The sequence below is a fragment of the Etheostoma spectabile genome, chromosome 12 (assembly GCF_008692095.1).
Source record: "Etheostoma spectabile isolate EspeVRDwgs_2016 chromosome 12, UIUC_Espe_1.0, whole genome shotgun sequence".
Taxonomy (NCBI): domain Eukaryota; kingdom Metazoa; phylum Chordata; class Actinopteri; order Perciformes; family Percidae; genus Etheostoma; species Etheostoma spectabile.
In genome coordinates this window covers 14433417-14449447 of record NC_045744.1, presented here as the reverse complement: position 1 = coordinate 14449447, position 16031 = coordinate 14433417, and the positions used below count along the sequence as shown (strand labels likewise).

Genomic DNA, 16031 nt, shown 5'->3' with positions numbered 1-16031 from the left:
GAAATTGAATTAGGAGTTGCTTTGTGGGCCGGATGTGCAGTATGTCAATTTTTTATGAAAGTAATTGTGTGCACATCCCACCTTCTGGCAGGTGCAGGACAAATGAGAAATGCTAAAGTGAAGTAATTGTAAAGTCCCCAACACTGTTTTAAGCTCCCATAATTTCATACAAAGGCAACATCTTCTTCTTTTGCCTGAAGAAGGGTTGAAATGTCAAACCGTTGCCTTTGTATTATATCAGGGGTGCTTAAAGCAGTGTTGCGGACATTACTTTTTTTTCACTTCAGTATGTTAAATTTACCACCAGATTGATAAATATTTCATTAAATACAGTAAATGTATTTTACAATACAGTTTGGCATGATATTACCTCTTTACAAGATATAATGACATATAATTTGTTTTTAGTTTTTACAAGAGGTTACATGTTGACATTGCGATGAGATTTCCAAGTATATTCGTCGCCAAACAAGTGCCGTTTTTATGTTTTTTCTAAACAAACGTATGACATGGCTGAAAAGTGCTAGAATAATGCATGAATTATTTGATCAGTACAGACTAATTGTACATATAACGTCAACTTTAAATTGCCAATTATCTGCAGCCATACTTTTACTGTAAGCCGTCATGCTTCCCTATATCCTCTTAAAATCAGATTAACTTTTGTATATTAATCAGTTGAATAAAGTATTGATTATTCTATTTTTCTGTTTTGTTTTGTGTTACTTTTACCCGAAAAGGATGCAATATGTTTAAAATATTAAAGACACCAGAACACTCTTAAAAAATGACAATATAGCTTTATTGATTTTATGTCTAAAGTGCTGTCAATAGATACCCAAAATATGAGTGAGGTGAGAGAAGAGGGGACTCGCTAACAAAAGGTCATGACTCGGATTAGCATCATGACGTCACGTGGTAACATGGTATGAATCTGAACCGAGCCACCTTGACACCTCAGAAACCTAAACTCCAAGTGAAAAAAAACACGATTGGTTTTTCCACTATAGATTGTTTTTACTCCAGTCACTACAAACCACATTATGTGAGAACAATGTTTCTTTTTTCATTCAAATTAAAAAAATGTAGCTCACTTCTTACCACTTTCCCACGTCCTATTATCTTTAACCCCAAAATAGGAACCACTCAACAAATTAGTATTTGTTATTTTTGCTCATATACGTTTAACAGGACCTTCTGAAAAGGTGTACGCAGCACAAACTATTTTTTTATTTATGTCATATACTGTAGCTTACGCTTTTCATCCAAAGCAACTTCCAATCAAGTGCTTTCAACCTTGAAGGCACAAACTATGGACAACAAGTAGTAAGTGCAAGTACATTAGCTTAAAATAATCCAAGCTAAATATTAAAGTGCAGCTTTAAAAACATTTTTTTTCTTTTTATCCGGAGTGCAGTCGGAAGAGATTTGTTTTTACCCTTCGGTGGAAGATGTGTAGGCTTTTGGCCTTCCTGATGTCAATGGGAAGCTCAGTCCACCGTTTAGGAGCCATTTTTAAATCAAATTCTACACCTAGATTTACAAATAATAATAACAATAATGCTATTTCAATTCAATTTCAATTCAATTTTATTTATAGTATCAATTCATAGCAAGAGTTATCTCAAGACACTACAGATAGAGTAGGTCTAGACCACACTCCAGAAAGTAGTCTATAATAGTCTATTTGTACTATTGTGTTGGCCCTCGGTCTCTTGCTCTTATGAGACGGTGAACGGAACTTGTGTAACACATTTTTGGTAAATATCAAAATAACATCCATATTTTATGCCTTTACAACTCAAGTTTTGTAATTAACAAAACAGTTTTAGTTAATCTTAACTATGAAAGTAGAGACTGACCGATAAATTCGCAGGCTGATATAAACTTATAACAGATACAGTCTATTAGTATTGGCATAAATGTCAGCTGACAATTGCAGTACAAAATTTCAAGGATATGTTTGAGATAATTGAGAAACATTGTTTGTGTATTTTATCCATTTTTTTTAACTGGAGTGTATATGTAATCATGAAATTTAAAGGATCTTTATCAAAAATATAATAATATTACTACTACTAATAATAATAATAATATTAATAATAACAATAAACTATTGTTTCTTTACATGGTTAAACCAGGATTAAAACATGTCAGGACTGCAACAACACAACAAATGTGTTAACTAATGTTATTTTTTTATGTAATTACATTAATAAAGTCCAACGTATTCATCAGATTTTTTTACTCTGAAATATTTATATCATAACATCAGATATCAGTCAGCTTTTGGTATTTAGCATTTGTATGCTACTTATGCTATTTATGTGATACACACAATTTTAGTAATTCAGCCTGGAAAGGCCCTACTACAATATAGCCAACACAAAATATATTATTTGAAAAGTATTTATTTTGAGGTTATATTTTATTGTATGATTGTATAAATTCAACACAATCAATACTTTTAAGGGGATAGTGTCCAAGTGTTGACAACGTGTTAAAAGTAATTGAAAGTGAAAGGAGAAAAATAAAAAAGTCCCACGTTTGGCACAAGTGCTCGTGCACAAAATACCCTAATAGTGTATATTTCAACAAACACAGACCATGTAACGTATATTTAACTAGATCAATTCAGGACTATTGTACAGTATTTTTCCTCCTACGTATTTCAGTGTAACGTTACGTGCAGTATCACTGTACCATAATCACATCACATCAGTTGCTGTTCCACGAGGGCGCGCAACAGGGTTGTGCACTTGCGCGTTCAAGTACTTTTACCCACATGCTCGTTCGCAGAGCCAGTCAGCATTTGACTCAGTAGTGGCAGAGGGGATCTAGGACTTTTCTTGTCAGTTAGCTAGCTACTCCCCGATACCGAAATCAAGTGCATCCCCTCAGCTAAGATGTCAAAGTTGGATCAGATTCTTGTCCTTGACCCTCCCTCCGACCTCAAATTTAAAGGTAGGTAAATTAACATTTCTTGACGTGTGAAATGTCCAGCAAGGAGTGGGGGAGAATTACCAGACTGAAACGATTTCACACTCCTTCAAGCCAATTTCGTTGCTAGCAAGCTAGCTAGCATTCACCGCCATTTTAAGTTAGCCATGGACAAGACGGCCCGCTGTATCCTCGCACTGTAGTGACGTGGAAAGCCGGCGTGGCGTGCTTCTTGACCGCCTGCCATTCATGACCAGCTCACTGTCAACAACTAGCAAAGAGGTGGAAGAATGTGGGACAACTGCGAGTGGTTGTTGATATGAATTAAAGTGAGCACATAACGCATTATGTTTGCTTAACGTTACCAATAGTCGTTTTACATCTATGTGCCAAACGTTACCACTCATAACCCGGACGTAATAAGGAAGCGACAAATGTAGTGTCCAACCTGAGAAACCTCTGGCAGACACTTTGTCATGTTAAACTAGTAGCCAACGTTAGCTAGCTAACTAACCTGGTTAACTAACGCTAACGTTAACTGTTGGACACATCAGCAACATTTTGCTCATATTAGTTTGTTTCTTCTAGCTAACTCCATTTGTGAAATATATTAACAGACAACATTGTTATCACACCCCATTAATAGGAAACCAAAGTAATAACGTTACACACATTGGAATACACCGATTGCTTGACTGGCAGTGGTAACGTTCATGATGTGTCAGGTAACCGTTGGTAATCATAGCTAGGCTAGGTTGAAACTTGCTAATACAGAAGTTGTTTTCTAGCTAGCTAATATTCTTAGCTACTCTCCAACAACAAACTGTCTTGTTTTGCATTAAGCAGACTTATCAACCATCTCTCAATGCTTCAGAAACTCGAACTAGATGTAGTTTTTGACATTTGTATGTTTTCAACTGTTGCTGTTAATGCATATCTCCAGGGGTTAAATTGGTATTGTAGAATCCCCCCCCCCAAGCTTTGTGCAAAGAAATGGACTAGTCTCACATGATATGTGCAAAACTGCAAGTTTAAGACTCTATACTTTGCGTAGTTGTAGCATTGAGAGGGCCTTTACCTTACTGTTAATCAGTCCTCACTTGATTACACATTGTATTACCTTGTATGATATAAGAAGGGACCCATACAATGTGCCAAACATAATGTGCCACAAGAGTAGATTTTTGGTCTGTGGTGACCAGGTCCACCTCACACAAACTTCCTTCTCCCATTGTTTCTCTTTACTACTACTACTACTACACACAAACACACACACACAGACACACAGCGCAGAGTGGAGCTCTCCGATGCTTGGAGGCAGGCCGTGGCCTGCTCGGAGCCCTGCCGCTGGAGATGTGATGGCGAGGACCAGTTCAATGGCTTGGTCATCGACATGAACTCGTAGCAACCGTCAGAGCTTCCGAGCACCGGGCTTCCACCCATTCTATCTGTTAATCCTGCCTACGTAGACACTTAGGTGTTATGTTGTTGACCTGCAGTGATGAATTGTCTGCAGTGCAGCACGGGTTGTTGAGGTGTTCCAATTGTTTTCATCTCATCTCCAAACCATTCATTTATTGTCAGAAATATGTTTTCAAAGCATCACTTTCATCAAATTGTATGTGACATATTTCCAGTAGGCAACTAACTGCAAGCAGGCACGTCCGGACACAAACAAGCAGGCTTATGTGCCGGGCTTATCCCCAGCCCAATTTAACCCCTGCATATCTCTTTCAGGATTATTTGACCCATGTTCAATCCTTCTTTTGTAAATTACAACAAAGCCAGTCAACATGGGTTGATCACTGGTTATGAAAAACCTGATATACCAGGCTTACAACCGGAGAGCAATACGTACTACCAATTACCTCAGGGTTTGAAAATGGGCAGTGGGTTTACATGTCATATTTAGTGGACCGCTAACATTGTCGCAGACTCCAGTCCAGGTGTAGTAGTGTTTTGTAGCCTACAGGAATTCCCATTGTACTGTGTATATACTAGAACATCAAAATTATGAACACAGTTAAATTTTTTACAAAAAACAATACTGAAAAAAAACTGGTTTGGCTTATAATGTTCCGATTACTTTAGTGTCAAACATTACATTTAAAAACACAACTACAGTCTTGATGGGCTCAAAGGGTTTAATATTGCAGTAGCTATGTATGGTATACAAACACAGAAATGTGTCACTGTTGTCACATGTATTGCCATTTAGCAGCTCTTACCCCATTTTTAAGCACAGACTAGAATGCAAATTATTTCTATTGTGGTTTGCATCCAAATTAGATAGGGGGAAAAACATGCAAGTGTGTGCAACAATTGTTATGATTGATGCAAAGCACTGAACAACATGATATCATTGCCCCATTAAGTAACATTAATTCCATCATTTCTCCTGGCAATTGTGTTTCTTTGCTTGCCTGTCCTACCGGAGCAGGAAGAGAGCGTTATTATGGTAGCATACACTATTTCATCCCTCACCGTCACGGTCATCTGCTGCTGATTTCTTCCTGAGTGCTAGTCGTCAGTTGTTTACCTCCAATGTAGCTCAAAACATGCTGCTGCCATTGTTTATGAGCTACAACGTCCAGTGTCAATTGCGGCAAGACTGGGCGCACCCATGTGAAATCAAAAGACCTTGTCCGGTCCCGGTACTTAGCGCCCTTGTTTGTGTGGCATTCACATTAAATTCGACCCACGTACGAGCCGCAACAAACACCTTGAAGCTGTGTTTGATAGACACGGGTTAACCCTTTCAAATACAAAGTCAATCCTGGTAGAGCCCTCCGTGTAAAAGGGTATAGGTGACCATTACATGGGATTTAGATAACCGCTAACAATAAAACTGTATGCTAAGTACAAATTTTAGTGTAGCTAATCTGCCAATGCCATGATATTGTAAAACAATCCCAGCAGTTGAACCATTAATTTTACCCCAATTTTGTATTTTTCCCAGTTACTAGTCTCCATCTGTGCTGCAGTCATATATGAAACTGATTTGGCATATCTTTACACAACATTACACAGTACACCTGATGATAGCACATGCTGAGAAGAAGCAAGAAAGTCTCACGTTAACCCCAAAACCCATGTCTGATGGCAGAGACATGGTCCGTCATAATCTGATCATGAGCCTCCGTCTTTCATCTGATTTAAAAAAAAAAAATTCAGTTAGAATTATTCTGATCAGTCACAGGGTTTACATTTTCTATCATTAGGTTAAACTTTTTCCCTCTGTATGCTGAAATGGATGCAAGGCTAAATTGCAAAGTTATGACAAGCTGAGAATTAGGGCTGGGTATTAGGGCTGAACGATATTGCGATGTTGACGCTAATCTTTTTTTGCTGCTTGATAGAAAAGTAAACTTTCACCGTTCTCCTTTTATATGATTATTACTGTCCGACCCTTCCCCCACAAGACAGGTAGCTATGTGGACAACGTGTGTATGTGACGTTAGTCCGACGGGGTTTGTCATGGGAAGTGAGGCTCTCTGTGTGTAGAAAAGTACCGTAGGCAGTAGCTGCCGCTGACACAATACAATAGTCAGTGTTTTATGTTCGCTGCAAATACAAACTAACTAACCTGATTAATACAACATAATCACAACATCTCCCGGCCATTTTCCCCTGCAGAAAGCTGCTACCAGCCAGGCTAAAGCTAATTTAGTTAGCCTAAAGAAACATGGGGTCCGTCCGTCTCAACTGACGTTACGGTTCGAAGCCGCGACGCTGGAACGTAACACTGATCTACTACAGAAGTCTGTGTCTGATCTAACGTCATTTCCACTGATTTAATTGTTCTTGTATACACAGTTTGTTGCTAGTGCGCGTGACATGCAGGTCTGATCAATTTATCAAACAAGCTAGCTCCGCTTGTTGACCACAACCTGACAATTAGAGGAAGCAACATGCAGTCATTGTCATACACGTTAGCCTGGATTGATAGTATAACATGAATACAATGGTGTCATGCTAGTCAACCAGTGTATTTCTACCTAATTTCCCTCTCCAAAATCACTTCAGAAGAGTAGTCACAACGCTCACTTGCTTTGGTGTTTGTAAAGCATTAAAGTTCAACAAAGAATGGTTCACATTTGAAAACATCCTTTTTCATTTTTATCTTCTATGTAGATGCACTCCCCTACAAAATCACTGCGGTAGTCGAGAATGATTTATTTCCAGAGCTATTTGTGTCATCTTTTAAAAATTACTTTTTCTTTTTTCATATCCCAGTATATATCGCAGGGAAAAATTAAAAATTGCAATGTCAGATTTTTTTCCCAATATCATGTAGGCTTAAAGTACCCTGATACCGAGTTCTTCATTTAAAACATCCTTTATTTCTACTTCATTCAATACCCATCATATGAATGGAAGCATCTCGGCACGCTAATCTGCCAACTCTGTCAAAAATACTACGCTCGGCTTCACCACCACAGACTGTATGGGTTGTAGCTGTTGGGGTAGTGGGCCAATCACACGTTGCGTTAAATTGAAGAAAGCTTGCGATGACTAGCTGCGAGCTGCAAAATCAAAGTTCTGGGTACAAGAAGGGTTGAATGCAGGTATAGTTTGACTTAAGACGGTTGGATACTTGGTAGTATCCAACTTAAATGTTAGATTGATCAAACCTAACTCAAACCACTACATTGAAAGATAATTGATCTCTAAGTTATGGAACAATTTCTGTATCATATGAGGAAAATGAAATGGTTCCTGTCTATAAGAAGCAATGTGAAGAGAAGGAAGATGACCACGGCTCCTTTAGTGCCACAGAGGCCAAGCTAAATTGGTCTGCATGTATCTGAGAGCTGGTCTGTTTTAGAGCCTCTGCTGGGATTTCTCCAGCAGGCTAGATGGGGCAGCCCTCCTTTCCTTGGCTGGTATTTTTAGAATAGGACTGGAACTGGCCTGGGGGACCCTAACTCAGCATACACGCAGTGAGATGAGAGAGAGGGTGCAATGCTGCTTGAGCAAAGGTGGGATCTCCCGAGTTTGGCAATAGATGCAGGCTACAGTATGTGGGTGTATATCTGAGCTCACAACTGTTTTCCAGTGTCTGTTTAGTCCTAGTTTTAGTAATGCTCACAGTACCACATAGTGTAGAAATCTATCTGAGTCAAATCAATTTTGCAGAAGCAGAATTACTCAGTTGTTTTAGGTCTGCATGTTTTTTTTTGTCTATGTGACAGAAAGGTATTTGATAAATAAATGAGTCAGGGTTTTAACCTGCTTTAGTCTCTCCTTCAACCCATCTAACCCTTTCACCAGCAGGTACAGGACTTCTGAAAGGCTTCAGGCTTGTGCACCGTCGGGAGGAAAAGTTGACAAGCTGTTCCATGTCATTTTTATCTGCGCACATTTAAATACTTTTAATCCTCACTCATTCAACACATTACTAAAATTTAAGAAACACCAGCTCTGACTCACATTACTGCTCTAAGTCAACTCTATCAAGTCAGTTAATAAGGGTTTGTTAACAATAACATGTTATGGTCATAGCAAGAACCTCATCTGCCACTAGCTTGAAAAAGAGAGGCTATACTATTGTGCATAGAAATATCAGATGTTGCAGACAAGGTTTTCAGGTTTGTAGGAATGCCTTTGTGACGCACCTGTGTTTTAAAAACAAAGGCCCCAGTTATCACCATGACTCTACATGTTAGCTTTAGCTAGGTGGATCTGCTGCAATCTGCTCATGCATTGCTTCTTATCTCTCTGAACACTGGGTGTGAGGGAAGGCTGAATGTATCCTTCGTGATCTTCAGAACTATGACCAAGCTGTAAAAAAAGTACTGACTAGAAAGAATAATTGAATGCTTTTATTTCCTGAATATTTTAATGAATGAAAACAATGCAAACAAGTCAAAATTCACCATCCTGTTGTCAATCAGTTGATCCCGAACAAGCATATGTATACAATTTTATGATGGCTTGTAGCCCAGGGCACAAGAGACTAGAACTGGGCGATAGGGAGACAATATATCACAATATTTTTTACCAAATACATCAATATCGATATTGTAGGGATGACTATTGGTGCTTCACAAAATATTTACTCAACAAGATTTTTGTTAAATAATCTTCACTAATGTGGATATAATGACTAAGGCCTTGTTTACACTTGGCGTCTTTTTTTTGACAAGGAAAAGTTGACTAGAGCGCTTTTTGTAGTGAAAAAATGCTGGCAGCATTTTGGTTCCAAAAAGCTGCCTCGGACGTCTTTTTTATTTTTTTTTGTAGCTACTGCTACAGTATCCCAGAGCGATATGTGGAGCGGTGCTAACGTTAGATAAAACTAAGCGGTGGAGCTAGCTAGAAGAAGAACAGAGAGATTTCCCGGTCATATCTGACTCCATTTTTTTTTTTTTCATGGAAACGACAGGTCTGGCTACTCCGCTTGTCATTGGTCGGCTGTCAAAAAAATTTATGACGCAGGGCGTTTTTTCAGAAAAGTCGAACTTTAGTCCAAATCAAGACACCCTGAGCTGCAGACAAAAAGTTGTCGGTGGCGTTTAAAAAAAGCGCTCAAGACTTTTTTTTGAAAACATGGTTTACGCCATAGGATTGTAATGTAAAACAGATGCAAAATAAGACGCCAAGTATGAACATATTCTAGGTGGGTAAAAGCAAATAGCAGAACTAAAACAGTCTGGTAAGTTCATAAAATGACATAATTTTCATGTAATGCAGCCTTTTAAACCAAGAAAAGACAACCCTTGTCATTTTGACAGACAATTTAAGACAATATTTGGCCACATGTATCAATATTGATTTAATATCAATATATTGCTCAGCCCTACAAGATACTTGATCATTTAGTAAAAGTTTATTTAGAAATATAGTACAATATTTCTAAATAAACTTTAGCTTAAATAAGAAATTGAATACTTGCATTTAAAGCATTTGAACTATTGATGTATCGGTTGATATATCTTGCAGATATTTGAGTTTTTACGTGTATTGGCATCGGCCGATACGTGGCTGCTGCGTTTGCCCATAGTTTTTTCCCGGCGTTATTTACAGACTGGAGTCCACAGACACCTCTGTGTTGCTGTTCACGTGTAGACCATGCACTGCCCCTTCACCTGTTACCCCACGGCAGTCTTAAAATACAAATCAAGCACTTTATTTAATGGCTAAATTATTTAATGGTTAAATCTCTTTGATATTTTTCTGAAAGATCTGAACCAGAAGTAACCGTGACTTTGGCCACTTGTTTGTGACCTCCTCCTTCTGAATGTATCGACCAGAACACTTTGGAGTGTATACTGTCCCCATCAGTTCTGGAAGTGGCGCAGCACCGATGCTGCTAACACTGGCATCGTCACTAACGGTGCCTGTGGTGCTTCAAAAAAAACCTGGCATCGTCGGTGTTTAGTCATTTTACAACCAGAAGGTATCATTTCTGGTGACATCCCTATTGAGTGATTGCGTTGCCTGGCGCAGATGACAAATAACGTTACACTTGTTACAGTAAGTGCAATAAACATTTGAGTACGAAGCCAATACTTCATGAAAACACCTGTTAACAGGCATCAACACGTAGAAAAGCAGTACTTCAATCTCTGTCTGCAAGTAGTCTCTGATCCACCACCGCTCTTTTACAAAACCCCAGTGCTACTCCGCAAATAGCAAGTTTTTACAAACAAGCTCAAATGAAAGCTCTCTTTATACAGTTGCATTGTTTATCTTCGTCTACCATGAATCTTGAAATTTGGCAAATTCTTGTAAATGAAGCTACTCACGGAAACAAACCAGCCACTTTGTCTACCAGTAGCACTTGCAAATGGCTAATTATTATGCACGTCAATCAGCCGTGGTGTCAGGATTAAGCTAGGAGCAGAGGGAAACTCTGCTAGCTGTTAGGCTAATCTTCACAGTAAGCAGGTAGCATCACTCCCCCGTATTGCGGTGACGCAGTTATCGTCACAGCCCTAGTGCTGACCATGGTTAAGGACCTAATTGGAAGCAAGCTCTGTCACAAGATTGAGAGCTAACTTTTGATCCCCTGATGTATGACCTGAGTAGGACAGGACCTTAATTTCCAATATGAACTCGGGACAGATGCATGAAATTATCTATCTGGGAAAACACTTAATTGATTTAGGAGGTTTGGCACGTTGCCTCTAGAGACATATGAAGGGAGTGTGGTAGTTTTGGAGATCCTGATTTTCATGAATGTCTCGCCCTAAGCTTGGCATTTTTAGGTTTTTAGAGTTTTAATACTCCATCAGGACTGTATAGTTGATTCATTATTTTCGGATGCACTTTAATATATTATCTACTGGTACAAGGTGCTCTTAAACATGTTTTTATAAATTATTTTAAAGTATTTAAAAAGTCTTCAGCAATATTCCAACCAGGCAAATCATAGGCATTAGCATACTTTTCTACACTAAAAAGTATCAAGTCATTGATATGGAAGCACCACTGTTAATATATCAGTGTAGTTCTGCATAGTGTTTCTTCATCTATCCCCTGTTTGTAGAATATTTACAGTAAAATTATCCTGCAATCCAGCTTCAAGCCAAGGAAGGCCCTATTTAATTAGTCTCTAAATCATTTATGCCCAATTTGAGCCTCACGGTATTTTTCCTTCTAATCTTTTTGAAGTTCTTTTTTTAACCTTGGCACCAAAACACTGCCGGCCTGAACTGTCTTTCAGGGAGGGGCTGTAACTTTAAATATCGAATTTCCTTGATTTCTGCAATTTCACTGTGGACGTTTAGGCCTGTCAACAATTTAAGATTTTGCTGGACAATAAATTGTCCCAGAAATGATTGCAATAAACGATATCGTCGTGGACTCTGTCTCAAAAAAATGCACTTTAATAAAAACCAAACAATCAAAGACAATAAGTAAAATGGAAATTAAAAACCGCCCACAACCAAAACAATAAATAAAATGGATGTTAACAAAATTGCACTTCAAAAATTATTAAATATTAGCCTCAGACATAAAGAGTGCCAGAGAGATGAAGCAGATCCCTCAACAGGTCATATGCAAAAATCTTTTAAACATTTTATTTTTCCCCAGCATAAAGCTGGGGAATCTATGTCGAGAGAGAGAGAGAGAGAGAGAGAGAGAATTCGTTGAAATCCGACATTTCAACGATACTTAAGGGCAGCATCTCTTTAGCAATGAAGCAAACTACTCTGAGTGCCCACCATTTTGCACTATCCTGTTTGTACTTTGTCAACGCCCCAGTGATTGTGTACGGTTGGGAAGACAGGCCCATCTGTAAGTTCTTTTTTTCTTTTTTTTTTCAGCTTGGAAAACCGCACCGAATGATTGTGTTTCAGGTGCATATGCAAGTTTGTTGTGTTGCCGTGTTTGGTTGCTACTGTTTTTCTACAAATGCAACATACCGGCTTGCTCAGCTCAAGTGGTTCTCCACGGTCATTTGGTTGCTTGGTGTTCCCATACTGCAGCTGTCGCGTTCGGCTTTGAAACCAATTCCATCTTTCTTTCTTAACTCCCCATACAGAGATCATGCGGCTGACAAGTGACGTAAAGGGCTCTCACTCTTCTTTAGCTAACCAACCAAGAGTGGTCATCTAGTCTTTTTTTTTTTTTTTGTGTGTGTATGTTAATTTTCGCTATAAGGGTGAATGAACATTAACGTTAACGTTACCTAAGTGAAAACAACGTGAAGTTCCTTTTAGCAACAGTTTGCTTTGTTAGGGCCCAAGTTTTTTTAGGGGCTTAACATAATCAAACTCACCAAAATTGGCGGTCGCATTAAGTCTGATAAAAAATTTACATATTTTAAGGGTTTCGGGAATAGGCGCACAAAAATGGCTCGCTAGCGCCCCTTTTAAAGTTGATAAACAATTCAGCCCCTGCAGTACGTTTAACGTAGACTAACAAAACTTGGCACACATATGTACAGTATCCTGTCAAGAAATACAAAAAAGCTCATTTGAGCCATACCCTAAACCCGACAGGAAGTCCACCATTTTGAATTGAAAGTTTAAAATAGCGCGATTTTTGGCCACAAACTCCTACAGATTTCATCCAATCAACTTCAAATTTGGTCTGTGCCATCTTAAGACCTTAGAGATCAAAAGTTATTAAAAGAAACTTTTCGTCATAGGTATCATTGAACTACGCAGGGAGTTCCCTTTTCACTGCTGACGATTTGCAGTGTCTGAGTGGCGCGCAATTGCACGGTCGCAAGGAGCGGCGTCCGCCAGCAAACCCAATGTGCGCAGAGGCGCAACGGTCCGTCCATTTGCAATCGTTAATCAAAAGCATCATATGTCTTATGCTTACATTCCAGGATATAATGTTAGTGTCCCTTCTCTGTCCTTTTCTTACTGAAGAAGCCTAATGTTACTACTGTGAGTCTGTTCAGCTTTACAGATTGCGTACATACACGCATAGCTAATGAACAATTCCAGATACAACCCATTTTTCTCACATCACATTTTCACTCACTATGACCACTACTACTGTCGTTACTAAACATTGCGCTAAAATATGAACAATTAAAATAAAATCCAGTAAATACACTGTACCGGATACCATTGCCTCAAATAGGTGATGTAACGTCACTGCTCATTATACACAGTTTAGCAACATCAAATTTGTTTTTTTGATTTTGAGCGGAATGCACCCCCACTGATAGGGCTGCACAATTAATCGAATTTTAATCGCGATCTCGATTTGGACTTCCCACGATCAAATTTGCGTGATCAAGCGATTATTTTTTATAAAGCGTCATTTCATTGAACGCTCCGGGTTTTTTGCAAAGCCAATCTCCCGCTCCATAAAGCCGTCTGCTCATGAGCCAGTCAGAGTAGTTCACTGCACCCCGTGCAGCTAAGTTTCTAGATGTAGACAGTCACAGAGGACAGAGTAGCGTGAGGAAAACTCAACAGATAGCAGTCGGTAATACGTCAGTCTCAAGGTTTACCAGTTTACCAGTAAACGCAACACTTTGTCCCATTTGTTGTTTTTCAGACAACAGCAGTGACCAGTGCTAGTTAGCGTCTGTTAGCTGTTAGCTAGTAGCGTCTGTTAGCTGTTAGCTCTTCTAGGACGCACCGGTGCTAATGTCCTCGCATCCGCTGCAATGCTGTTTATATGGATATGGTTTAATTTTGCGTTACATGACCCATTTCGTCTGTAAAGCCGTGCCTGTGTTGGATCTTTCTACGCTCTCTCGTCCTACTCTCTCTCCTCTTACTCTCCGCGCCCCGCCACACAGCGGCCGCCGGTCCACACTTCTGATGTATGTCTACAGTTTTAATTTTTCATTAACACAGCTGTATATTGTTAAGTATGAGGGGGCAAACCTGTATTTGTACCAGTGTTTCCGCGGGTAACTGTTATCGCGGCCGCTACGGCGAAGAACACAGAAGAAGTTTTGAATGCAGCTAACTTCAGTTGGTAGAGTCACAGCGTGGGAGACGGAGCTGCTGTACCGAAGCCTGGACCAGGACCAGAGATGTGACCCATGGCCAGAATATCATAGTTCATAAAAATGCAGCGCAGTGAAGATACAGACGTTTAATACACACGACGTGTGTATCCGCCGTTCGACCCGTGCTGGACCTGTTCATAATGAGTCAGCCGTCTCTCTGTGAGTAGCGTCCATCACACTCCCTCTCGCAGTTATAAATAGCCTATGTGACAATAAAATTTGTTTTGGTTAAAATCAACAAATAATCGTGAGAATAATCGCGATCAAAATTTTGATCAAAATAATCGCGATTATCATTTTGGCCATTATCGTGCAGCCCTACCCACTGACCTGGAAAAAGTTTTAAACTGTAATTTTACCGCATGTAGGGGAATACTGTCTCCTGCAGTGGAAAGTTGAAGAGACCGCAGTGTTTGCTAACATTACCTATTTTTTCCTCATCTGGGGTCTGAAACAGTAAATTCATCAAATTCAGTGTTCATAACGCTATTTTCCAGTATACGGTGGCGTATTTCACAGGAGCCGCGTGAGTACGGTTTTGATGTTGAGGCTTTTGTTTGCCGTTTGCCACCCTGAGAAACTGCTGTACTTGCACTGTTTGTTTGCCCTGACTTTGCGAGTGATGACGTCCTGTCATTGTTCTAGTTGCTCACTCTCAAAGGGGAGAGAGTTGAGAGCTTGAGTTCAGTAGAGGAGACGGCTCTGCAGAGTCGTGTAATTACGACCATATGACCTTTTATTAACAGCTGGTGGTGCGCCGCTGCTGAATGTGTATATAGCCGAAACCCTGTATTATCCTTGGAGTGTAACATTACTTTTATCAAGTTAAAATCTTTGTCAATCCATTGTGCTGTGAGGCTAGCATACTCCCAATAAGCCAGTAGGTCGTTGTAGATTTTGGGAAGGCATACGTCAGCAAAGTTACGACAACTGGGCTGTGTATAGGCTTTGAAACGGCTGCTCATCTAATGCAATAAACTCCATCAAAAAAATCGCCCGATATATGTCGGGCTCTAGTAGTGAACCACAGCAGAACAGTGTTCTTCAAAATACAAAAATTAAAATGCAATTGCGTTTGTCATTTTTTGTCCTTCAGGTCCTTTCACAGATGTAGTCACCACAAACCTCAAACTGAAGAACCCTTCTGACAAAAGAGTGTGTTTCAAAGTGAAGACAACTGCGCCGCGCAGATACTGTGTAAGGCCAAACAGTGGTGTCATCGATGCCGGCGCAACGGTCATTATCTCTGGTAAGTTTTTATTCTTTAACTGTATTCTTCCCTTTTTTAAGTTCAATGCCCAGACTTCTCTCTAGCCCTCTTAGTTAATTAAGACAGACAGTGGGGAAACCTGAGAGGAAAATCCAGGTCAGGGATGCATGACAATTTAGTCACACATCAACAGGGTCACATGGTAAGGTGTTAAACCCCCAAGCTGTGATTTGTGGAAGCTGTTTTTACCAAGTCAAGTCAACACGGTCTGCATTACACGGTCCGTTTCCATCAGTTTAAAATGTGCATAGAAATACGTTGATGGAAACATGACTACTGCGACAGAGGGGCTATCCACACGCATGTGTTTTTCGGTGAAAACGTAAATGTTTTGCATTGTTTTGGCCAATCGTCCAAACAGATCCGCACTCTTCTTTTTTAAACCTG

The 16031-nt window shown here is 39.5% G+C and overlaps 1 protein-coding gene across 1 annotated transcript in view; it reads left to right on the top strand.

Annotated features, from left to right (window-relative positions):
• The window catches only part of vapal (VAMP (vesicle-associated membrane protein)-associated protein A, like), a 37534-nt gene that overhangs the window by 14225 nt on the left and 7278 nt on the right, over positions 1–16031 (top strand). Inside the window, exons 2-3 of the mRNA XM_032530510.1 lie at positions 2861–2964; positions 15471–15623. Coding sequence (XP_032386401.1) covers positions 2907–2964; positions 15471–15623 — 211 coding nt within the window. The 5' untranslated portion in view covers positions 2861–2906. The remainder of the gene's footprint in view (positions 1–2860; positions 2965–15470; positions 15624–16031) is intronic.